Source organism: Doryrhamphus excisus, chromosome 20 (assembly GCF_030265055.1).
Source record: "Doryrhamphus excisus isolate RoL2022-K1 chromosome 20, RoL_Dexc_1.0, whole genome shotgun sequence".
Classification (NCBI taxonomy): Eukaryota; Metazoa; Chordata; class Actinopteri; order Syngnathiformes; family Syngnathidae; genus Doryrhamphus; species Doryrhamphus excisus.
Window position 1 is genome coordinate 8,498,601 of NC_080485.1, and position 25,629 is coordinate 8,524,229.

Consider the following 25,629-nt stretch of genomic DNA (forward strand, 5'->3'; position numbering starts at 1 on the left):
GGGGCCTCAAACTAGTGTCCTGCGGGCCACATTTGGCCCGCGGGCCACGTGTTTGAGACCCCTGATCTAAACCCTTCTATACTTTATTGAAGTTCTTTTTTTTTCTTCTTAAATAAATAAATGAAATAAATATATATCGAAAATATATATCTATATAAAACATGTCTCGAGTTTAATTATAAAATATTAGCAAGATTGAATTTGATCTTTTCCTCTCTACATTTATCGACGCATGCGTAGATATGACCTAAAACGCAAAAAACTCGTGGAAGTCTGCATCACGTGATGTTGATGTTTACGCTTTACTGCGCATGCCCCATTGACTATTCTGGTTGATTATTGGAGACAGGAGATTGGAATATTCCTTTCCATGTATACCATTGTTATCAGGAAAAGTCATCCGGAAAGAGGAAAAACTCATGTAAACGTGGCTACTGAAACATTCACGGAGAATGACAAACTTGTGGACGACAACAGATAATAACGGTGGTGGCGGTGTTCGTTTTTCTAACTACGCACACATTTGTGTAAAAATGTCAGCAAATGAAACACTATGCATAACTATTAAGAGATAAAGATACAAAGATACTTAAAACATTGATAATAATAATAATAAGTCATAAAATCACAAGCTGATGCAATGTTATTGACAAGAATAAGCCCCAAAACATTGCAACTGTTGATGCAACGTTGTGAAAAGGTTGCCTCGAAATCAGCCATTTTCACCCCGCAACAAACACACAAAAAAGTCCATGAAATCCTCGAGGGACTGACAAACTCACTAATATGAGATATTATATTTGTCGAGTTCTTCCTTTTCCCTTCCTCTGCACTTTGCTTTTCCTCGTTCCTTTCCTGCTGCTTTTGTCTGCCACCTTCAGAAATAAGCCGATATTGCGATGATGGGAGACCATGTGAAGACAAACAAAGCTCACCTCCACACCAGAGCTTTTTTTCTGAGGCTAATAAGATGACCGCTGGCTGGCTGGCTGGCTGGCTGGATGGCTGCACTGTGAGGTCTTCCCCTATGTTCTCAATGCCCAGGCTGCTGAAAGCCATCCTGTTATTATCAACTTAATTGGCTACTCATAGTAAACACTTCGATTTACTCCGACCTTTATTGACTTTTTGCTGCCTATAAAAATGAATACAAAATAAATTACATATGCAGGCTTTTTAGAAATGAGATAATGATATAATTAATCAAACCATTCATCATACACAGATAGAAAATAGCAATTCAGCATTGGGATATTACTGCTTTTCCTTTTAGACCGCATACTTTTCATGAAGCGCTACTTTTGTTTCGTTGTGTTTTATGTAGCTGCTGAGAAAGTGCTTTGTGTTTTATTATATCGACAACTATACTGCCGCTTTATGAGCTTGGATGCAATTATCATATACTTTCCCAGGGTGAACCCTCCTGTGCCATATTGAAAATGTATTAAATAGCGACACAGGAGCGGAGTGTAACAACTCCTCCAAAATAGGAAATACTTACATTGCACACGGACTATATGATTATACAGTATGCTACGGATTATTTTTTGCAGGTTTTCTAGGAGTCAATTACTCACACCAATGTTTTTCTAGTACACTGTCCAGCCTGACATGGTTCTGTTTCAGTGAGTGAGTTGAATTTAATCAACCCCAAATATCCTTAATCGTTCACCAAGACAATTACAGCGGAACCGCTCAGGCTCAATTTATCCCGATTTTCATTTGTATTTCTCCCTTTCCACATAAAAATATTTTTTTTAAAACATTTTTTATGAAACGTTGGACCAGCAGCAACGTAATGTTTCCAGCTGTGCTAATGTTGTAGTTAATTTAGTACCAGACAACATCAGAGGATTGCACAAACACTGTTATTACCTGTCTGTCTGATGCTGGGGGTCAGAGGAATCTACTGGTTGCACCCGGTCAGCAAGTTGGGGAAGAAATCCCACCGAAAAACATGCCTCCATCGAAAAATCACACCATATTTGAGGGCAATTAATGACAATGAAAGTCATTTTTATTCTTAAATAAATGAATATCTGTGCACGTGTCTGTTATGAGGTGTTGGTTGCCACAGTACCATTATTAGTGAAGCAAGACACACGTTAATCCTGTATCTTCCAATACATTGTCACCGATACACCTGACATTTATTTCTGCCACTAGCTTCCACTAGTGATTGACGGTGCTTATAAAGTTGGTGCTCAGCCTAATGTTATGAACTGCTCAGTGATTAGCATGCAGACAAGTCTGAATATCTACAAGTTTTGAGCTGACAAATCTTAAGTAACTTTGATCAAATGTAGAATTACTACAGCTTCTGCTTGGATTGTAACACTGTAACAGCAGCAGTTCAACTCAGATGGAAAAAAACACACACCTGTCATTTTGTGATACTGGGAACACCGAGGTAGGTCGAATTGCAAGGTTTATATCAAATCAAATCAAATCAACTTTATTTGTATAGCACTTTTCCTGCAAAGACATGCAACACAAAGTGCTTTACAGAATTAAAAACAATTACCACAATTAAAGAAAAAACAAATACTAAGAAAGCCCCTCCCTCCCTCCCACCCTTCATACTATACACACACACACACACACAATCACACAATCACACACAGTAGGGAGACATGGCATGGCACTGAGGATCAAGGAAACGTCCACACTGGGAGGAGTCGCAGGTCGTGCCATCAGGGGACCAGCACCCGGGCCCCCCGACTCCGACAGACAGGCTGACCCCTACATTAAAGGGAGGAACCCCCAGCTGGCTGGGTCGAAGGGACCCAAGGATGTCACCCCCTCAGCAGACCCGACACAGGAGGACCCCCCCTGAGGAAATAGTGTAAATAGTGTAAAACACTTCATGTGCAGTTCCAATAATGCCTCGGACACTACCACTTCCACATTACAGTATGTGTATTATCATTCATAGTAGCGATGCTGTAGTTGAAAGGCTGCCCTGTTCTCATGAAACAGCTTTTCTCTAATACATACATGCACAAATTTGACATCTCGAGATATTTACTGATGTCATGTCAGCGACGTTTCAAACTTTCACGTTTTGAAAAACATACACGCTAGGTTAATTGGTGATTCCAAATTGTCCATAGGTATGAATGTGAGTGTGAATGGTTGTTTGTCTATATGTGCCCTGTGATTGGCTGGCGACCAGTCCAGGGTGTGCCCCGCCTCTCGCCTGAAGACAGCTAGGATAGGCACTCTCGTGAGGATAAGCGGTAATGAATGAATGAATGAATGGGCTCTTCTGCACTCTGTTTTTAGGTATGGATGTTACATCCTTCCATTGTCCATGGTTGTCAGAAGTGCAGTGGTGGCAACTCCAGAGTATTATTTCTGTCTCGAGTTGTCGGTGTTCCCCTCTAGATCAAGACTGTGATTAATAAAATGGGCCTCCTGGTTCCCCTCCAGCCGATCCTAACTTTCTCCCTTTACAACTTTTTACTGCCTTTGTGAGGATGTGCTTGCATCCTAGTGTGTGTATGTGTGCTTCTTATTCTTGCTGTAGCTCTCTTTAAAGCATCTTGCATGAAACAAAAAATCTTCTTTTTCCTCTCTTTCATCCTGCACCCTCTCAAACTAATGGTAAATCATGCATGTTCACCCACAGCCAGCGAGCAATCATGAGGGAGGTGGCACAGGTGAACGGGAACAATGGATGATGAAGGATAGCAGCAAAAAAAAAAAGTGTTTCCACCCGCAGGCATTCCTCTATATCATCCAAAAAAGGGAAGTTATTTGTGTAAAACACAGTTTGATGTCACTCTTAATGCCTGTGGTCATGAATCATAAATATATACGTAGAGAAACAAAGCCATAATGTTGCTCTCATAGAGGAAGCACTGACTTACAGTGTCCTAAAGCCCTGTGCAACCATAAAAAAGAAGACCGGACAAGCAGAGCAAATGTGCTGAGCAGCCAATATTATGAAGTGTACATAATGCTTCCCTTATGAAATATCATCACTCAACAATGCTCCGATGCCCCTCATCACAAACAAAATTTTGGTTTATAGTTCATATCAAGGCTAATAGACTGAGACATTACCTGACACAGGCCCACTGAGGGTTGCATACTCCCACAAGCAAAACATATTGCCGGCCTGATTCATCTTACAGGATTGTTTGAACCTAAACACTGATCCACAAAATATGCTCATTTTATCAACATTCTCCACGGTAAAAGTTAATTAATAATTAGATTAATATTCACACTTGCACTGGAATACAATGCACTTCTATGTACTGTATCAAATCATATCAATAAAATAAATAAAAACAATGAAAAGATTCCATTGCTGTCGATGCAGATGAAGTGTAAATAACAAAAAATAACAGCTAGAAGGTCCTGAAATGAAAACAGATCTGATAAATTATATAATTATTATTTCTTAATTATTAATATATATAATATATAATATTATAAATAATATATAATATATACATAAATAATATATATAATATTGTATATAATATATATATAATATACAATATAATATATTGATAGATACATGGTATAGTGTATGGTCTGGAACCAATTGAAATTGTAAAAAAAAGTAAATTGTGTTCATTTTTAAAGCAAATGTTCCAACGCTGTGGCTAAAAACACAAAGGCTTTTTATGAATTGTCCCAGTGCATGCTCCCACTTGAAGGCAGCCAGACAGCAGAGTTTCTAGGGCAACAATCAGTGTAATTGTCCTAAGTGTGACACATGCAATCTGCTAAAAGCCCTGAAGCCAATCAGCCCAGGTGTGTCCAGGGATTACACGGGTGGAGGACAGGTGAAGTCAATGAAAAGTGACAGGGACACACACACACACACACACACACACACACACACACGTACACACACCTCCTCAAAACACACATACACCCTTTTTGCACCAATATCATGGACTAAATACTATCTCATGCACTACTTTCACTTGTCTTTGCTTAGTAACGTTCTTTGTCAATGAAAGCAACAATATATGGATGAGCATGACAGCTACTATTTTTATGACACAATGAAATAGAATAAATTGTTATTGCCCTGGATCACCTACTTTAATGTTCTACAATATTGATGGACCAGCACTATAGCTTTGATGCCACAGTAATTTCACTATATTGTATTGTTATATTATAGCTTCAATCCACATATTTGTCATGTCAAAAATTTTACTTGTTTGCCTTTAGCATATCATAGTGGCTTGAAAACATTTTTTTTTCTACAAAAAGTAAAACTTTTCCCTTAGTGAGTCAGAGGTTTTCTTCTTGCCACTCACATGCACTATTGACTTTGTCGGGATGCAGATGACACTGAAAAAGTGTCTCAAGGTTTGGGACACTGGCATGAAAACAAGAGTTCAGAACATTCAGATAAATATTCTCCCATCTTTTAATTTTCAACATAGTCAATAAAGATATTTATCATTTTCTCATCCATACTTACATTTCTGTCCGTCCATCATTTTCTACCCTTTATCATGGCACCCTTGGGCGAAAGGTGAACTACACCTGGGACTGGTTGATTTCTGAAAAGTGACTGAAACTAAGTGACTCTAAACTTTCAAAATAACAGCACACCAAACAGAAATACTTCCTATTGTCTGTGGTTGTATTAATTTTATAAAAGGTTAAGCCTTTGTGGTGGGCTGAAAGCCTGCAGGCTAGTGCCATTATTTTGCCTTATTCACTTCAACCAAAATCTATTAAACAATTTCTCCTCTGGCCTGCAAAAAAAAAAAAATAATTAGTCTCCTGAATAGGTCAACTTAATCATTCCTGAAAATAATATTCAATTATGCCATCTTCTGGAACGTGCCTGCTATTTTTAGAGCCCCTCTGTTTTTCAGAGATATGCAGTTTGCACTGTTTTATGCTAAGGCTGCAACACAATGCACTAGAGGGTCTGTGATACCTCAACAATGACACGTTATGTTCTTAACAATAGCTGGACTTTTCATTGCTTTGTAGCCTGCAAGGTTCTCCACATATAGGCGGCATCCCCTAACTCCTCCAATATTGCTTTCCACAATATTGGAGGTGCCCTTGACCCTTGACTACGTTGACTAAATTTTAATTAGAAAAGGTGTCCCCACCAAGATAGTTGATGCCCTGTTAGGTCCTATAGTATGCCATTTGGTTTATTTATTTTAAAGTTCCTCATTGCAAATTGCAAATGTCTACTGTGCTATGGCTTCATGACAAATACGAGAAATGCATTTATGGCGGAAAATGCAAACTCAAGACTGCAACTCCAAAACAGCAGTCGCTCAAGAGGATTTTCCCTCCATTTCAACATTACAGTTTGTTATTACTTCCGCCCATGGGGTGTGATGAACAACCCCCCCAATGACTACTGATGCCAGCAAGTTCCCTGAACTTCACTGATGTGCTGCGTGCACAACTGTCTCACACAGTTAATGAACTGCACTCAGCCATTTGCAGTTTTTTGGATTGCGGGGTCAACGTGATTTTCATTTCTTACTTCAGCTGCAATGTATAATCAGCCAGACAATATTATTGGCCGATATTGCCATAAAAATGAGGTTTTGGATCATATCGGTATAATTTTTTCTGTGCGGCAGTGAGTCCTCATCAGTACGTTTGCGGTCTGGAATTATTTCCAAGTTTCGCCTTCGGATTGTAAAGAAGCAATTTACTGTTCAGCAGTCATTGATCGCTGTTTCGTTGTCTATGGCCTATTATTATGTGTGGAAGTTGTGCGTTTTTGGCTGCTTATTTTTCCTTCACCCCATTTAATTTCAAGCCCGTTCTTACATTTAGAATAAATAAATGGGAGGCTAACTAGTTAGCTCGGAAGCCGTCTCTTATGTTACTTTAGAGAACCCGCAGCCTGTGCATAAATGTTGCATAATGGTGAGTTATTATTGCTTATCATGTCTACTATATTAAAGGGGACATATTATGCTCATTTTTTGGCCTTTTGTATTGAGCTGTGGACTCCTATAGAGCAGCTACACACAATAACCAGCACAGAAAGCTTTATTGTTCCTCCAGAATCTGCACCTATTCCAGCTGTATTTCTTTGGATTCCGTGCTTCCCACGACAACGGTCTGTTTTAATGTATTCCACCCATGGCCCACCTCCAGACACGCCCACTCCGCTGTGGTTGGTCATACTCCCAAGTGCTTAGAAGGACTTCCAGTGTTGTGCCGCTATCTACGAACCCAACTTTATAGGATTTATCTTTTTAAAATGTCCACTTTAAACAAACAGCCATATGCGTTGGATCCTGAATATGATCCGGAAGTCGAGACTGGACAGTCCCAACTTTCTCAAGAAACTTTCTCCCTTACATCCAAAGAAACACTTTTTACGAGCCATTGATAACAACGTAAACACATAAGCAGAGCTTGGGGGAGAGCAGAGAGTGTATCACACCTACAGCCATGCTCCTCTGTGACATCACAAAAGAACAGTTTCGCAACACCCTCTGAAACCGAGCGTTTTGAGCAATCCCAAACTTCTTTCAGGGCTCACTTTTGCATCGTTTAATACAGAAATACAACATTCTAACCACATTTATAGGTCAGAAAAGTGAAAAATTCATAATTGGTCCCCTTTAATCTATGCGAGTATAAAGGTAGATAAAGGGGTGTCATCACTCTCCAACCACTCTATTGGCCATTAAGTCATTTCAGGTATCAACTTATTGCCACCCTTACACTTGAGTATAATGGTCTCACCTTGGCCACCCCAAACCTTACCTAGTGGTTTCCATCCACTACACAGGAGAAAGGACACTGGATTGTAATCCACATTGGAGGCTCATTAATGAAAGGGTGCTCCCTTGTGGCCACCGGGGGTACAATTATTATGGGGGAAGCGGATTGGCTGGAAATGATAAGTAATAAAAGTATGATTAGTGAATTATGCATGCAAACAGATAGCTAGATGGAGAAAATAGATAAGTGTAACAATGTTGTTGTACCTGTTACAATGTAAAATAAAGACATTATACAATTGAGCTGGTAGAATCCAGAGAAGATCCGGGTTTTTTTTTTCTCTCTCTCTCGCTTTCTCTCTCTCTCTCGCTTCCTCTCCCCATCTTTTCCTCTTGTCTTGCCATGAACTTGTTTTCAGTTGTTCAGTCTTCATTGGGATGACGAGGAGGAGGAGGAGGATGCAATGTGATTGGCCAGGCTGGAGCTGCTAGTCCGGCTTGTGTTGGTCCTTGTGTCTTCTTGTTTACACCTGGCAAGGAAGCAAGTCCAGAGTGCCTCCAGCAGACTTGGGCGTCCAGTCTGCTTCCAACAGGGCTATCTGACATCTCCTACCGTAGCGACTATTGCTTTTTTGATGTGTTTTTTTTTTAAACTCTTTTATCAGTCAACTGCTTCAAACTTTTTGGTGACTTTTTGTGGCTGTCATAAAGATGTCAACACGAAAGATGCCTGGATTACTGGCGACATTTTGCTGTGATAAAGTTTGATACTGGAGGGAAATCACACCAGACTGTCACTTAATGGTGGGATTGGACTGTGTTTGATATTTTTTTTGTTAGATATATATCGCTTTTCTGGACAAGAGACACTTACCTGTGTCTGCGCGCACACACCCCGAACGCTTGGCAGCAGCGTAGCGGGAGAAGATGCTCTCTTTTCGAATGCAGCGTGGACAAGCGTGCGGTCCTATTGTGCTTCTGCTCCTGGTCGGGGGACATGTCTTATGCGATACCGGTATGTTTAATAATTGTATTACTTGATGTTCTCGACTGTCATGACAACATTTAATTAAGAAGACAAACATAAACCATAAACATGTGTAACTACGCTATAGTACAGACACTCTCCTCTGCGTGGAGCGTTAAAAAATCAAACTCCCCCAGAGTGAACTGTCTAATTAAACTTACAGCTAAAAAGAAAAAAAAAAGCCTATAAAGTATTTACTTTAATTTAGTTGCTCTTTTTAACAACTTCACTGATGAAGTTAATTCACTGAGCTGCTCATACATGATTATGTTGGAGTGTTGCAAGCTTTAATCAGCAGCCAGCTCTCATGGAGATGCTTCACTTGGCACTAAGGCCAGGTCAATGTGGATGAGCTAATGGGACTTGGACAATGGTCATCTCCTGTGGTAGTCCACTTCAAACAGAAGCTTGGATGTGCCTTTCTTTGCTTTTCAGATTGAAATACGAGATAGAAATCCCAGGGTTTAGTGGATTAAGCTTGCTTTACTGTAAAAACCAAAAAGAACAATGAACAAGATTTGCCAAAAATGAGTACTCATTGTGTGAAGTTTACTTTTAATATTAATGACAGCAGTATTAGGACACACCTATTGTCACTGCAGGTTTGTGGTCATTCTTGACCCCCTCCCTGTATGCTACAATACACACGTGTGTGCATTATTCCCTAAACAGGCGGCGCAGAAAAGCAGCTTATGTTTATTAAAATTGTAGACTGCTCTGAAATCCTTGCATGAGAATTGTTGATATTAAGCGTGGAGTATTGCTGTGAGGTCCTATTAGGGGAGAAGAGGTGGGAGGAGGGGGACACCAGGGGACAATAGCTCAGTGTGCCTGGGTTTGTGTCTAGGAGCGAGTGAGACGGAGATATTTAGGGAAATTCCTTGTGTGTGTTTCACATTTCTGCAATTATCTTTCAGTTGTGACACAGACATTAATTAGCTACTTTATGTTATGAGTGTTATGAGTATTACTTCATCACATACACTGAGATGGCATGTGGGAGGTGTGTTTACGCACTGTTTGCAGTGCACATCAGGATTAAATGTTGGGATGACCCTGAGGGACGGCAGGGAAGACTAGCCCGGACCGACCAGGTCAAGACAGGAGGAGATCGAAATAGCAGCAAAGTGTTCGAAGTTGAAGCTGCATAACATGAAGTGCTGGATGAATACTTCTGGTACTGTTGTTAAGTGTGAACTAAAGTGCAGTGGAAGACCCACAGTCAACTGTTACATTCTAGTACTTCTTGGATAAAAGTGTGTGTATGACACTGAACTCAACAGGTGACTGAGGACGTTGGGGAATAAAGAAGAAAACAACAAAAGATTTCTTTGGGCTAAGCTTGAACCAGATTGGTTTGTCAGGCCGGTCCTGTCAGTATTGACGAGACACAGGCATGTTCTGTCCCGGAGCAATGCATTAGTTTTATGGCCATCAGGCGGCAGGGGATGGGATCGCTGGCCAGCCACTGGCCTCTCTGCTGTATTATTCATACGTGCAAAGTGGTCTTTGTTAATATTTAAAAATGTGCTTATGATGCTCACATTGTGGACAGCAAAGGAGCAAGAAGTGGGACGGTAACAGCTGCTTGGCTTTCATCGGCGTAACTGACCCAAGGGGGGTCTGCAGGGGGTTATGAAGGATTTTAGGGTACCAATTGGCTTTTAAAGACAAGATGAAAGAGTGGCTGTTCTAACAAGTGTGTCAATTGCACTCAGAGGATGTACTGTAAGCATACTACATTGGAACCTCCACCGTTCTGGACAATGGTCTAGCTTAGATTTGGAAAGGAAATACCCACACAGGCAATGTTTTTAGCAAGTGTTGCCAACAGCCAAAGAAAAAGCAAAATGTGCAGTAACCAACCCTTTGATGCCAGCGGCTTATAATGACCTCTGACTTTTCCTACGACTTTGACTTTCAAAATTGCACTGGACATTTAGAAGGTTCCAATAGTACAAGAGGCCTTCCAAGTGAAACTGCAGATGGATAAGAGATGAATCTACGAGCGACACGGTGAGATATATCTCAGAGCTTGGCTTTTAAATATCCTTCATATGAGAAGAAGAAAATTCCATAGCCGTGCCATTCAAGCATCATTAAACCTCTGGCACAAACTGAAGAATGAGGCTATGAGGAGGAGGAGAACGTGAATTTCAATCAGAATAAGAGGAAAGGAGTGATGTGAGGCAAGACCAGCGTTTGAGCTTTTTGCAAAGCAGCAAAAGAACCAAAAGTTTAGACAGAAGAAGCATATTATCAGGAGGGCGGGAGGCAGAAAAAGACATATACACAAATCCCCCAGGGAGATGTTTTTATTAAGGCTCTTATCGATGGAGAGCGCTCACAGTATAAGAGTAGACATGTTTAATGCCTTGCCAATATTGTGCATGTTAGGAAGGACCATAAATCTGCTGCAAATAGCAAGGGGCACTGTAGAAGGAGCAAAAGAGCGAGGTAAATGGAGGAGGAAGCTGACAATGAAGAATTGAAAGAGGAGTGAGCAACAGAGGAGCATTTCACAGAGCTAGACGGACTTGGGAAGAATATAGGTCATTATTTTCTTTCACCAAGATCAAGTTAGACCGAGCATTAGTGACTTCACTTCTGGAATCCTTTAGAAAATATCTTTATTTCACACTAAATAGTCTATTGTGCCATAGAGCATTCATTTTAAGCATTGCTACAGCGCTGGAATGTTTCAATTTAATCAAAACAGTGCTATGAATTGACGATTCAATTGGGTAAATACTTTTAATTAATGTTATTATGTTCTGGACTTTAGAAAATGTACTTGCCACAATTCTTGGAAATGCCTATGCATGGAGGAGAGTTGGATGGAAAGATGGATGGGGTTGGGGGTGTTTCAGTGGCAGATGGGAGCTGAGTTGCTGCTGGGCCGGCGTGACAGGGTCCCCCACTGCCCTTCTATCCTGCCCCGTAGGGGGAGAAGGGTGGGGCAGACAGGGAAATGGGAAGAAAACCTCTGTGGGGTTCCATTGTACTTTAGATGAATGGGAGACTCCGTAGGGCTTTTTCTGCCTCTTTGTGTGGGGTGAAGGGTGGCGGCAGGAGAACACACACACACACTCAGAACTCATTCATGAGTTCCGTAGGACCAATGTTTACTTGTGGGAGATTTTTGACGGTTGTTTCTATTGCATAAGAAACTCAAACACAGGTACTAACCACACCTGTATGCTTTACCAAAAAGATTCTCCTGCTTTTTAAAATGCAAATAAATGACTCTTAACCAATGACATAAAAAGGACAGTACCACCTCCGCCTCTTTTGAAGAAGTTGAATTTGTGTGCAATGTGGGAGACCTGCTGATACACTTTGGAGTCAGTGCAGGAATTTTCATTTAAGATCCCAGCAGCACTCGCCGCATCGTGACCAATAGGATAAGAACTCACTACAGGGGGCCATGCCTGATCCTGAACAACCCCCTTCTCAGAGATGGACTCATATATACACACACACACACATGCAGCCTTGGTGAGATCCATAGATCAGAGGCCCTGTGAGCAGATGATTGGCTGGTCCTGTGGTCCAGCACTCGGCGTGTGTCCTCGCCTCCAAACACTTCTTTCAGGCTATGCAGATTTCTACTTATCTTCTTAACGTTAGAAGCTTTTTTGTCTTGAAGAAGCAGTCGAAGCCAAGTTCACTGTGAGCTTAGGCCGAAGTCAATCTGTTAATGCTCGTGTTTGTGGCTGTTTGTATGCGAGTGTGTCTGGAGCCACGGCTTAACCACAGAACAGCTCTGTTTAAAGCATGTTAATAAGATACTCTGCAGCAGGAGAGCAAATATGCTGCATTTGAAAACACAGATGGGAGCGACACAAACATTTTCATGTATTTTTTTGGAAATCCTTTGAATCTCAAAACTACTTTTCACTACCTCTACATTAATAAATTGCCTTCACTCATCCCCATTTCCTCTTCCTCCCATCACTAGATGATAGTCTCATCAGGCATATTTATAGCTTTATAGTCCCACATATACCTATCTCTGTCATCAATATCCCTTTCACACCATAATTTTTTTTACCCAGTCAGCTCTCTGTCAGAGTTTGAGGATTGCTCTTTAAAAGGCACCGTGAAGAATCCCATTTTTCTGAGTGTAACGCTTATTAGGGCCCCAGCTGCCCTCCGGGTGCCGCTGAATGTGAGGGGTGTTTGAGTTGCTGTGGGTCGGTAAGACATGGGTGTTATGGGAGAGCTTTGTCATGTGTGGAAGTGGATGTGGATGCCACTGGCGGGTTTGGAGACGGGGAGGGGGGGTGTGAGGTGGGAAGGAGCTCCTTTGCAGAACACACACTGAGCAGCTGGTGTGTCCAAAGCATGGGAATGACACACAGACCTCCCCGGAGTGACAAGCATATGAGTGCATATCTTCAGCTGCAAGGATACAAATGATCCTGAATCATTTTATGTGTGTGCATGCAAGTTAGGCAACATCATGACTTTCAAAACAACTTACAGTCACCCCCACCACGGCACTCCTGTGTTTTCAAATCAAAGCAAATGATACTTAACATCAGTGATGAGAGGATGTGCCTGATTAGCTGCATGTCAACAGTGTCCTGCTGTAATATGTGTAGGCTGTCGACACAAAAACGACAAGCCGGCGTTTTCAGATTTTTCCACTGTGGAAGCCGATATTAGGGCAACTTGAACATCGTTTCCATGTGGATGAGCGTCTGAAACAATGAAATACTTGCCGTTTTAACCTGAAAACGCTTCAGCTGTAGTATGGTGACTGAGGTGGAGATAAAGCACCATGTTTCTCCATTGTTCAATGTGCCTGTTGATAATGGGGCATTGATTGGCCACTTAATCAGAGTTCAAAAGAAAAGGGCCCCTAGATCTCTTCTTCAGTCAATGTGGTGCTACAGCAAGTTGTGACTCATGCACATTGTGATTTTGTATTTGGAGAAAGTGGGGCAGTGCCTCATCCATCAGTGAAAGATGTTTTTTCTGACAAAACAGTGATTCAGTTACAAAAGCAATGTGGGAAAATAATGCTGATTATCCTTATAGTGCTGCTGTTGCAACTTTCTCTGTTTGCCTAACTTTGTCAATGTTTGCTGTCTGTCCCTCCTTGTGTTTCCATGGAGAAATAAGGACTGGATCCATAATCTATTAATTATGTACTTCTGTTGATTGTCAAGAATTGATGTTTGAATTGATGTCTTGATGATGTGGAATTTTACATCCATTCAGACCTGTACTATGGAAATTCTTGAAACAGGAGTTCAGAACATTCAGCCATGGTTTTGTAGGTTTGAGTTATGTTTAGTTTTTAGTTCATTTTTTCTGAAGAAAAGTTTCACACTGGTGTGCACTGAAGTAGCAGTACCCTACCAGTTTTTTTTAAACATATAAAACCCCCATTGGCACAGAACCTACCACTTTGGGAAGTCATCCAATGTTTCTTGGAGCAAAACTACCCAAATAAAATAGGAAAATGAGTTCTGCCCTTCATCACCATTTAATTCCTCTACCCATTATTATTGCCAGGACTTCAATCCTACTTCTTCTTCGGGTTTTTTTTTTTACTAGGATCTTCTAAACACACACTCCTTTGGCCTTGAATGCAGGTCTTAATCACAAGCTCATTTTGGCTTGGCTTGTGTGGGTTTATGAGTGTGTGCAATGGCTGCACGCTCGATGGGAAGCCAGCTGTATTATGTAGGTATTTATGTACTCCCTTTTTCTGCAAAGGTCTGGGTAGGGTCACAATCCCAATCTCAATCAGCGCAGCACACACACGCACAGACACATCTTTCTTGCTAGGTCAGGTTTTAAGATTGCACAGGAGGCCACCTTGTTTATCCTACTGCATCATCCGCCATGCCAGGTGAGCATGGTGCACGCTACATTCACCTGATTGATGATTAAAGGATTGTTTTAATATGTGCATCGCATGTGAAGCAGCGGGACGAGGTCTGGCCTGATGTGGCAGATGTACTTGCATGTAATTAAGGTTAGATTTAAGTGTGCATCAAATGTGTCAGCAGGTGTGTGTGTGTTTCAAGCCTCTTACCTGCTGCTGACCAGATGGGCTCAGCAGCCGACCTCACGCTCACCTCCCTCTGCCACTCTTAGATTAGCTAGTGAGCTGAGCTAAGGCACCATGATAGATACATCAGTCACCAACCCCTCCTATACAGCACCCAACCTTACCACAGACATCTTATTCTATACAGAAAATAGATTTGGAATGTGTGTGTATGTTTCATAATTTTGATTGGGTAGCACCCACAACCAGCAGTTAATGGGGATTATGAAAGCAGATGGACAGCCATGCTGACTGGTGAAGGTTCATTAACTTTGGGTGTTTCTGCTTCGATGGCTGCTTCTGTTGCGAGCCTGTATAAGGCACGTGTGTGTGTGTGTGCAAGTAGGGATTTCACGTTACACAAATTAATGTGGTGCGGATGTTTTATCAATCAGGGATGAACGCAGTGCTATTTATGCTTGATTGGTTCCTCTGGAGGTTGTGAAGTGACTGCTGCTACATTTGTGTTTGCATTTCTATGAGTTTAACATCTACTTTTGTTTTGAAAGGGGAGTGGTTAAGTGTGGAAAAGCCATGAGAAAAACATGACTGAATATTTATGATTGAACACAATGCAATATGCTCAGCAGAGGACCATTTCCATTGTATTTCAGTGCTGTGATGCGGGAGATGAATAGGTATAGTTATAGTGGGTCATTAAACAATGAGCAGTGCCTGTCTATGGATTCAACCTTCACGGTGCAGCCAACTCATGCCCTCCTCTTCCATGCCTTAATAAATGCAACATGCATCGTGCAGGGACAGACATAACCTGTGGAGAGCCGGACAGACGGACTGGCATATTCCTTGGCAGATGGGTCATTTGTAGTCCCCTCCCTTGGGGCATTTGTACCACAGATAGATAGACAGGCAAACATAGTGTCCTGCAGGGTTGGCATCAACGGGATCTGCAGTAAACAAAAAAAAGAAAAAGCAGAGGAAAGACAGATGAAAAGGAATACAGCGCTCCCCCAATAATTTGTTCTCTATCAAGAAATTGTATTGACACTTAGCTTGTTTCTATTTTCCAACTATGTTACAGCATACTGTGTCCATTGATGATAAGCTATTTATTTGCTTCTTGGAGTCTATAAAGCTTTCCTGGCAGCATCATAGTGACAGCAAGACTCCAGGATGTTAGATTTTTTTTTATTTCTTCTATTGGCTCAGATGCCACACAGGAACTTGGCTGTTCGGAGGCTCCAGCATTCTACCACACCCTGCCAATAAAAAACCCATCATACAGTATATAACCTCCATTAACTACAATATGCTATTGCTATTTTGCACTTTAGTTCTGATTTAAATTTAACAAGCCTGGAGAAAATTGAATTTTTAAAAAGTGCAATTGAATTTATTAATTTAAATTCGGAATTCAGCCCAAATTGAGGGGGGAGGGGGTCCTAAGGTTCTACATTTTTCATTTTAATAAATAATTGTTGTCCTTCTGTTTGTTAATGGGGTTGTAACAGAACTCTTGTATTGATGCCAATGTCATACTGATGAGAATAATGCTGCTGAAGTTGTTTTGTGTTACTAAACAAACAGCGCCTCTGCTGGTTGGAGCTGATTAGTGCACTCAATTTCATTGCAATTGATTGAAAATGATTATTTAACCAGTACCAGACAGTCCACATCGTTGTGTTCTCAATCAGGAAAAATGCAGTAGGAAACAGTGTACAACAGTGTGCATTTCATTGCCCACCTCTGGATCCCTGCAAACGACACGCTGTCTCTCACGGTGTCTCTCTGAATGCCCTTGATGAGTATTATTATCGTAGTGACAGTCAGTGGTGAGGAGTGTGTAAATCTCGTGCATCTTAAAACGCAGCAGTGGGCCTTACATTTGTGCTACAGTTTACACATCTGTCCTTGGGCGAACAACAGGAAACTGTGAGAATAATGAAAGGCAGCTCGTGTTTGAGAGACTCTGTAAACAAGAGACAGGAGGTTTATTAAAACCTCACAGCTACTCACCAAGCCTTTATCCTTCTATTTTCTCTGCCCTCTTGTCTGCTCTACTACCTTTTTTTTTCCAGAAACAAGAGCGATTACATGCCTCTGTCTCTTGTCTTTCATCTCTCTCTATGTGAAGAAGACAGGAATGAAGGTCTTCTGTAGCGTGTAATTACACTGAGACATCCTGGATGAGGGCGTCTGTCTCTAAAACAAAATAGCAGCCCCCTGTAACCTCCCTAAATACCTCTTGATGGGGTAAGATCTGAGAGGAGACGTTGAATCCCCCGCAGGCTCCTTGTCTTTACCTGCCAATTATGGAGCCCTAACAAGTGCGATTACAAGTTTATTTATTTCATTAGCAGCGTTGACACTAACATATGCGTGGCTCGGGTCCAGCACTAGGGGGAATGGAATATAAGATTGACCGTTAATGTTAGACATAGTCTCATATTTATGACACATTTAAAGGCTGGTCTTACCCGTGAGTCATGTCGCTGAATAATCATGCAAGGGTAGATTTTTATGGGCTTACATTGGTATTGACTCAACCTCTAATTGGCCCAAAGCACAATTGCATTCTGGGAAGGTAATAATTGTGCTCTTTAGAGACGCTCTAAGTGAGATAGCCATTGCACTGTGAATTAATTCCGCTCACAGTATATTTTCCGATGGCTCCAGATGTCTTTTTTACTGAGCGTGATATAGCCATTGTACCGTTATACACTTACGTAATATATTGGGAATTGTGAACTTATTAGAAATGTCACTGATCTCTGGTCAGCCATTTCTGCAGTGGTATTACAGTAAACCTCGGATATATCGGATTCAATTGTTCCCACTGGTTTCGTCCGATATAAGCAAAATCCGTTATATGCGTATATTGGAAAATGTCCGTTTTACGCATATATCGGATTTATATCCGGTATATGCGTAAATCGGATTTTATCCGTTATAAAAAGGCACTTCCTTGTCAATGTTACTCTTTATCGTGTCCTTATTTTTGAGAATGTCACTCAGTGTTGAAGATTTCAAACTGAATTTGGCAGCTATGGTCACTTGCTTCTCCCCTGGATGTTCCTCAGCATACTTTACAACATCGTACTTTTGCTGAAAAGTAAGAGTTTTTCGTTTGGGTGGCATGGTCGTAGCGATTTCGACGATTCCCGTGCCCGCCAAACCACTCCTAGCGACGTGAATATAAATCGCGCAGGCAACGCTGCAAATGACGTCGTATAGCGGCCCGTCACGATTCGGCGAATCGGAGCGCCACGATGCGGCCATCCGATATATGCAAGGGCAATTGGAACGGGACTGGAGATTTTGTCCGAAATAGACGAAATCCGTTATAAAAAATCTGATATATGCAATGAATTTTTATTGGAAATGCATTACAGAAAAATCGGTTCTTTTTTATCTGTCCGTTATGAGCGAATTTCTGATATATCCGAGTCCGATATAGCCGAGGTTTACTGTATTGTATTGCTTCTAATTGTATCCTAGTGATAGTGTAGGGGAACTAAATTAAAGTGAGCTTAGACAACCCCCTTACGAACAACAGGGTGTATATGTGATGAGAAGTCTATTTTTCCCTTTTGTAACTCTTCTCTTTTGAGGCTTTAACACAAAGATCCTCCAGTGAGGTCAAGCAGCTTGTAGAGAGCTAAAATCAACCTGAATGAGTTTGTCTTTTTTTTTTCCTCGTGTAATTCCGCCCCTATTCTTTGAGACTTATCTGTTCCTCTGAACTCACTGGGAGATGAAGTGAGCGCAGCTCAAACAGACTTGGCGTCAGACAATGGAGCAGGTTCTTCTGTTGCACTTAGCTGAAGCTGCTGAATAGACTCTGAATAGACATGAAGTGGTGCAGCCATGCATGCTGGACAATAACTGGCTCAGCAGAAAGGCAGCCGGTGACCTCAAGGTCTCCTCGGGCTCTGTCCGCACTGATCCCTGAACCCTGACCACACAGAGTCAGCACCGGGAGCACCACGGCTACACAAATCAATCAATACATGCGAGATGCAATTTGTTAGATGATACAGCTTGTATAAATGTATAATGGGCATATTTGGCACGACTTAATTGCACCGACAGTACTGTGCAAAAGCCACAATTGGATTTGTTATTTTAGTCACGCTAAAAGGACCATATACAGTATACTTTAAATGCAGTCAGCGGTATTAATGGTTTGAGAAAAGGTGCAAAAAGTGCGACCTCCAGCAAGGATTATATCTAATATGCAGGAAAAATGTGACTGCTGAAAGTGGAAAAACAATGAATGAATGAATTAATTGAACTAAAATTATATACTTAAACACCTCAGCTGTTATCCTTTTTGTTGTTGTTTTTTACTTTCTAATACATTGGTGTTACACTGTGTTGTGCAGCTATGGAGTCATACTATTTATATAGCTATTGCCTACACCTCCCACAGTGGAAACAGAAGCCCAATGATTGTTTATTATTCTAAATCAAGCAAACTGCAGTACTTGGTGGAAACCTGTTTTTTCATCAGATTGTACTAATCACAGATATTTGATCATAACATGATGCCAATGTAAACTTTTTGTAATTAATATTATGTGTAGTCAAAAGATACTTAAGAACAATAACCTTCCATAAAATAAGCACCATCATCTCTCCTCAGTCTCCTAATCAAACACAAATGGTACAATATAGAGTACACACACAAACAGTCAGTTTGTGTGTATTTGAAGTGGCGACCCCCCTCCGTATTTGTGTTATTCTAGGGATTATTCCAACCTAATCTCTTTAGAGCATAATTCAGATTAGATTTTGTGTTATTATTATTGCTATGTCCATTCCCTACAGCCCTGCTGGGAAATCCTGGCTGCCGTAGTGCTCCTGTGTTTGGAAAATTGATTAAAACTGCTGACCACTGCCCTAGATAGAGCAGGCTTTGAAGCGTGGATAGAAAAGAAAAATACTCAGGAATACTGTATTTTAAAAAAAAAAACATGTACCCACTTACAGAACTATGGCACATACTAGGCACAGTAGTAGCTAGTGTAAAAATTCTTGTTTTCATGTATTTATTCTGTATAGATTGAACATCAGGAATTTGTCATACATGTTCAAGACTATGCTGAAATATAAGATGGGCCTCCATCGACCACTGATCCTGAGTGTTATTTGTTATTGGAAAGTTGTAACCAGACACGACAGATTGTTTTACATTTCAAAAGGAATGATGGAAACTCTTTGAAGAAGGGTATGAAGACACTTCTAAGAACCCGAAAAATAATTAAATGAGCCTCATGTGATAAAACTATATATTATAATATATTATTTGGAATGGGAATGGTTGTTTGTCTATATGTGCCCTGTGATTGGCTGGCGACCAGTCCAGGGTGTACCCCGCCTCTCACCCGAAGACAGCTGGGATAGGCTCCAGCACCCCCGCGACCCTCGTGAAGAAAAGCGGTAGAAAATGAATGAATGAATTATTTGGCATATACAGTATGTGCCAATAGATACAATACCCATCGATAAAGCCTGATTATCTTATGTATAACACTCATTAAACTTACTAGTTACTGTTAGTACTTGTAACTACTTACTTACTAGTTCATATACGCCATACTGTGCGCTCTGTGTAATTGTGAGTGTTAGGCACTAATTATTATTCACGTACCCCCTATGTACCCCACTTACCTAGGCTGTAGAATAATAGAATAAAAGTTCCTGTAGAATAAATCTCTTCAGATAAAACTCTTGCTAAGTACATTGCGCCCCATCTGAGAAAATGTCATAGTAGCCTACTACACAATAAAAGCTCAATATATTTTGAAATTTTAAGCACCTGCAGTCACCTTTTCCAGATAGAAAACATACACATAATCCCTTAGTCCCACCAACACATGGTCTGTACTTTACATCCTTTCAGTGCTTCCCTTTACTTGCTTGTTTTTTTCAATTAAGATGAATTATAGAACTGCATGGGAGGAACGGGGACAAGGAAAGCTTATTGTGATATTACCCCAAGGCATTCAGTCGATGAGTTGGTGAGCGAAACAGAGTGTGCTGTGGATATTTTGGTCTCAGTGCTTCACACCCCTCAGACTCTTAATGGACCACATGATATGCAACTTTAGCCAGAGCCCGTGCAAGTGGGAGGCGAGATGGAAAGTGGACAAGCAGGCAAAGATTGGAATTATTGCTCATATGTGGTCACGGAGGAGATAAAGGAGTTAGATGGAGGAGACGTCGGGCTGTGTTTGTGCTAGCTGTTGGGGACTTAAAGGTAGAGCAGGCGGCAGTGTACTTTTCATTACTTTGTACTCCTCTAGAGGCCGGTGTGTGTGTGTGTGTGTGTGTGCTTTCTTCTTGTGCCTCCAAGTACCTGGGTTGCTTCACCTCATCTTATTCTCTTAGTTTACCACTACTGCAGTCCCTTTTTTCTTTCCTTTTTATTTGCCCCACTGATTGCATTCATTGTCTCTGCTGCCATTAAAGTGATTACAGACTACTGTATGTAATGCATATTAATGTCCTAGTCATTTCATTCCACATTGAATAATATTTAATGAGCAGAAAGTGCAGAACTCTCTTTGCTTGATAAAGAATCAGTTTATATTGTGTTTTTTTTTTACAAGCAGAATAATTTTGTTTTATCAAACTCAAACATGCAAATAAAAAGTCAGGGGTTACTGACCGGTGAGTCCACGGCACAGGCTTTTCGACCTCTAGGTACCTCCGATCGATGATAACGTCCTTGTTTGTTTCATCAGCATGCTGTGAGCTTAACCATGAAGGCATTATCATGTTGGCCAGGGAAGCATTGTGGAGCAAACACTAAGCAGTGACCTATGACCTTGCAGCTTTGAACTAAGCAATATGATGTATTATATGTTGATGAATTCTGAGGGTGCCGGTGCTATTTCAACATAAGCAAACCTTGTCGTGGATGGAGAATGTTGAATTGTCATGCTTCAGTGGAAGTTTGTGCTGATTCTCATTTGGTGCATTGAAATTGTTCTTTGTTAACATTTGGGACTGATAATGTACCTGTAATGCAACAGACGGGCACTTTGTTTCATGCTTTGTTCACATCAGTTGTTCACACACACAATTTTTGAGTAAAAGTGGACAATGGAAATTAGGGCTGTCACTATACAACTTTTTAACTTTTAATATGATGCCAATGTTGCAGCTTTGAATTTCAGCTGATACCGATACTGTGCTGATATCACCACAAATCACACATACTTTTATTATTAATTTGTAGTGTGCAGTGTTCTGTTATAGCTAATGACCTTTTGCCATTCTGTGCATGATATTTTCCACTCAGCTGAAACGTGTTTTTAGTGCCATCACTCCTGCTCCTCTCTACTTTGACAGTGCGCTAGCAAACACTGTTGTTGTGATTATATCGGCTCTATCCAGTCACTGCTGGATGGACGTGTTGGGGCGTAGTCTGGAATCGACTGTGTATCGGAATGCAGAGATTTGAGATGAAGGCCGATATAATCCGATATTTATTATTTTTTTGCTGATATTGGCTCAATATTAAATATCAATATCAAAGATTGGGACATCCCAAATGGAAATTGCATAACAGCACTGTGTTGCATTTAAGAACCTGCACGGTGTTTGTTCTTTGGAACAGTCAACTTAATTTTAACAACATAGCAAGTTGTCTTTATGGTTGATGTTGAGATAGAGCCAGTGGAAGGATTTTGAGTCAACGTCTTAGCATTGTAAACTGTGTCTATCTAATAAATCCCCCAGACTGTATGTTATCCATAGACTGTCCCATAAATCCCACATATAGTAACATTTAATCAGATCAAGTAGTCTCCCGTATGCTATGCGGTAATGATGTTTGTGTATACAGTATATTTAGCCCGGCAGTCCCACTCCCCACCTGTCATACCTTTTATTCATCAGACCTTATTAGTCAGCCTAGCAATGGATTAAGCAGCTGCCACCACCTGTGTTCACCATTATTAGATTTAAAGAAAAGTCACAAAATATTTTGTTTATTACTCTGGCCCGGTTTTGCTTCCAAGGGTTCTTTCGTGAGTTCATTTATATACTCTCTAAGCAGAGCCCTTTCTTTTGCTTTTCATCCTTAAATAATCAATACGGCTCCTATGAAAGCAGGTCGTGTTGCCTCCTGTGGCTTTTCTGGCTTATGGTCGCTCCTTGTCTTTATCAATTTCTGTCTCTCCCTCATTCTTTTCCACTCGTCGCTTGTACTGTCACTTTATCTTTGTCTCTTTCTCCTTCCCTCCTATACCTGTCTTTTTTTTTTCCTGCCCTGTCTTCATGGTCTGTCTTCCTCTCGCTTTGCCCATTTGATGAATGACTTTGCCCATCTGGACCGAACCCTACTCGACCGTTACGCTATTAGTCTATGTGCAGAAATGATTAAAAATAGATCAGAATACTGAGTGAGAAATTAGTCAAGACTTTCTCTGTCTTGAGTCGTCTTATGTCTTCTTTCTCTTACACTGAACTGTACTGGCTACTGTAAGTTAACAAGTGCATGTACCACCACCAAAGGCTATTTTGCCACAGTCACAAAATGCACTAAATAAACAATACTATTGAGGAAAAGTATTTCATTATTTTTTTGTGAATATACGGTATCTGAATAATGGTTTATTACAGAAGTTTTCAATAGTGGGGGCAGTGAACCTCCCTTCAGAGAACATGAATAGCTGATGTACACACTACAGCTATTGCTGACAGGAAGTCACTCACGCTGTACACTTAACTCAAGAAATGCAGACTTAAAAAAAACAAAATACAACAGTTAAATGAAACCGTAATAAAAAAAATCCAATAGAACAAAAAATTCTTAGTTGTTACTGTCGCTTTCATAGGAGAAGATCCTTCAACATACTCAAGGATGTTAAAGAGTCTGATTTAGTACCCTGTTAAAATGACATGAGTCGTGACTATTTGTGTTTTTGTGTGTTTGCGCACATGGAGGAAGACAGATGCACGAATAGAGGACAGTTTGCTGATGTTGTTTGGACGTGGTTTGGCTGACAGTGGTCTGCTTTGTTTTTGCAAGAAAGAAACTTTTGATGGACCAGGTAGCTGTTACATTGCGATCTTTAGATTAGATTAGATTAGATTAGATTAGATTAGATTCAACTTTATTGTTATTGCTCATGTCACTTGTACAGGGCAACAAAATGCAGTTAGCATCCAACCAGAAGTGCAATTTTATAAGTACCTTAGAAGTAAGTAAATGTAGAATTTATCCTTGTTTATCCTTGATGGTAGCGACAATTGAGCGATTGAGAGGACTGCTGCCAATATTGAGCACATAATGTATTCTTCCGCTGGTGCCTTGCCCTCTACCTAGTTCTAGTTCAAGTAAGTCTTGTGTTATGGACCAGAATTACGATTTTTAGTAATTTATGGGAGGGCATTTGAAGTCACGAAACAGCGTGAACTGGAATGTCGTCAGACCACTTGACCGATTGCCTCTACTGAAGTCTGCAGTGACAGTTTTGATGTTTTGATATATTTACTTTTGCAAAAGCCATTTTTCCCTCATTTAGTGTCGAGTGTCCCAACAATTATTTTGTTTCTTTGTAATACTGAAGGTCTGTATGAGTTTGTAAAAGTGTGTGTTTGTGTGTATGATCGACTGTGAGTAAGGATCGCCTGCGGACCTCTTCACTGGGTGCTGTCTCATGTCGAGCGGTGTGTTTGAGAGGCTTGTCGAGGTAAAGCTCCTGTCAGTGCCTGGCCTGAGGGTGTGTACTGATGAAAGGCCTCTTCATCATCCTAATGGGTTACACGAACCTCTTCACCAACACAGAGAGTGGGACAGGCCGAGAGGGAGCCAGACAAAATGACTTGCAAGGCCACACACTAATACCAAAAACACACTCTATTGAAAACATTGTCAGCATAAACAAAACAAAAACAATTCTGCTATGAGTCAGTGGCCCCCTGACTCCGGGCCGCCTATGAGAGAAACAGTGGATCAGAAACATTCAGGTAAGGTGTAAGGGACTGAGGTTTACGTACATGTGTGGTCTCGCAGACCTGCACAATCTGGCATCCATTACATACTGTAGGGACTGGAATGTGCAAGTTCAGCTGTCACCTGCATTGCTATTCATTCATTCATTAGCATTAGGATCAGGGCAGGGCAGCTGCACATTTATTTTAGTATATTTTTTGTATGTTCATCAGTGGTCTTTATTGCTATTATTGCTGTCTATTCTAAGTTGTACTGATTCTGAACATGGGCTTTAGCACCCCCATTTTTGCTAGCGGTGTTGTCTCCTGGTCAAGGGCATGTTCTGTAGCTGCAAGGCAGAGCCTCATGAATGACTGACACCTGAATGCTGACTCATCACACTGGGGGAAAGAACTAATGTCTTAAACTGAAGCATAACAAGATTTAAGTTTAGAGGAAATTCACTGACCAATAGATGTTTTTATCAGTTCATGGTGAATGACATTATGTCTCTGAGAATGAGATTTTAACATTGATTTTGATGAATAGCGGACATGATTATTTATGAAATGTGTATTGTCTCACAAATTAATTAATTCATTCATTTTCTACCGCTTATCCTCACAAGGGTTGCCAGGGTGCTGGAGACTATCCCAGCTGACTTCTGGACTTCTGACCATGGACTGGTCGCCAGCCAATCACAGGGCACATATAGACAAACAACCATTCACACTCACATTCATACCTATGGACAATTTGGAGTCGCCAATTAACCTAGCATGTTTTTGGAATGTGGGAGGAAACCGGAGTACCCGGAGAAAACCCATGCATGCACAAGGAGAACATGCAAACTCTACACAGAGATGGCCGAGGGTGGAATCGAACCTGGGTCCCCTGGCTGTTTCCACCGTGCAGCCCGTCCCACAAATTG

General features: G+C 41.0%; 1 protein-coding gene across 4 annotated transcripts in view; it reads left to right on the forward strand.

Moving 5' to 3' along the window:
* unc5b (unc-5 netrin receptor B) overlaps positions 1-25,629 on the forward strand; it is a 141,666-nt gene that overhangs the window by 85,915 nt on the left and 30,122 nt on the right. For 2 of the 4 annotated variants that reach the window (XM_058058492.1, XM_058058494.1), the window contains exon 1: positions 8,109-8,709. The exons of 1 other annotated variant lie outside the window; for it this stretch is intronic. In XM_058058492.1, coding sequence (XP_057914475.1) covers positions 8,622-8,709 — 88 coding nt within the window. In that variant the 5' untranslated portion in view covers positions 8,109-8,621. Of the gene's footprint in view, positions 1-8,108; positions 8,710-20,174; positions 21,012-25,629 lie in introns of those variants that run through there. One more of the 4 variants, XM_058058495.1, reaches the window with a different exon arrangement.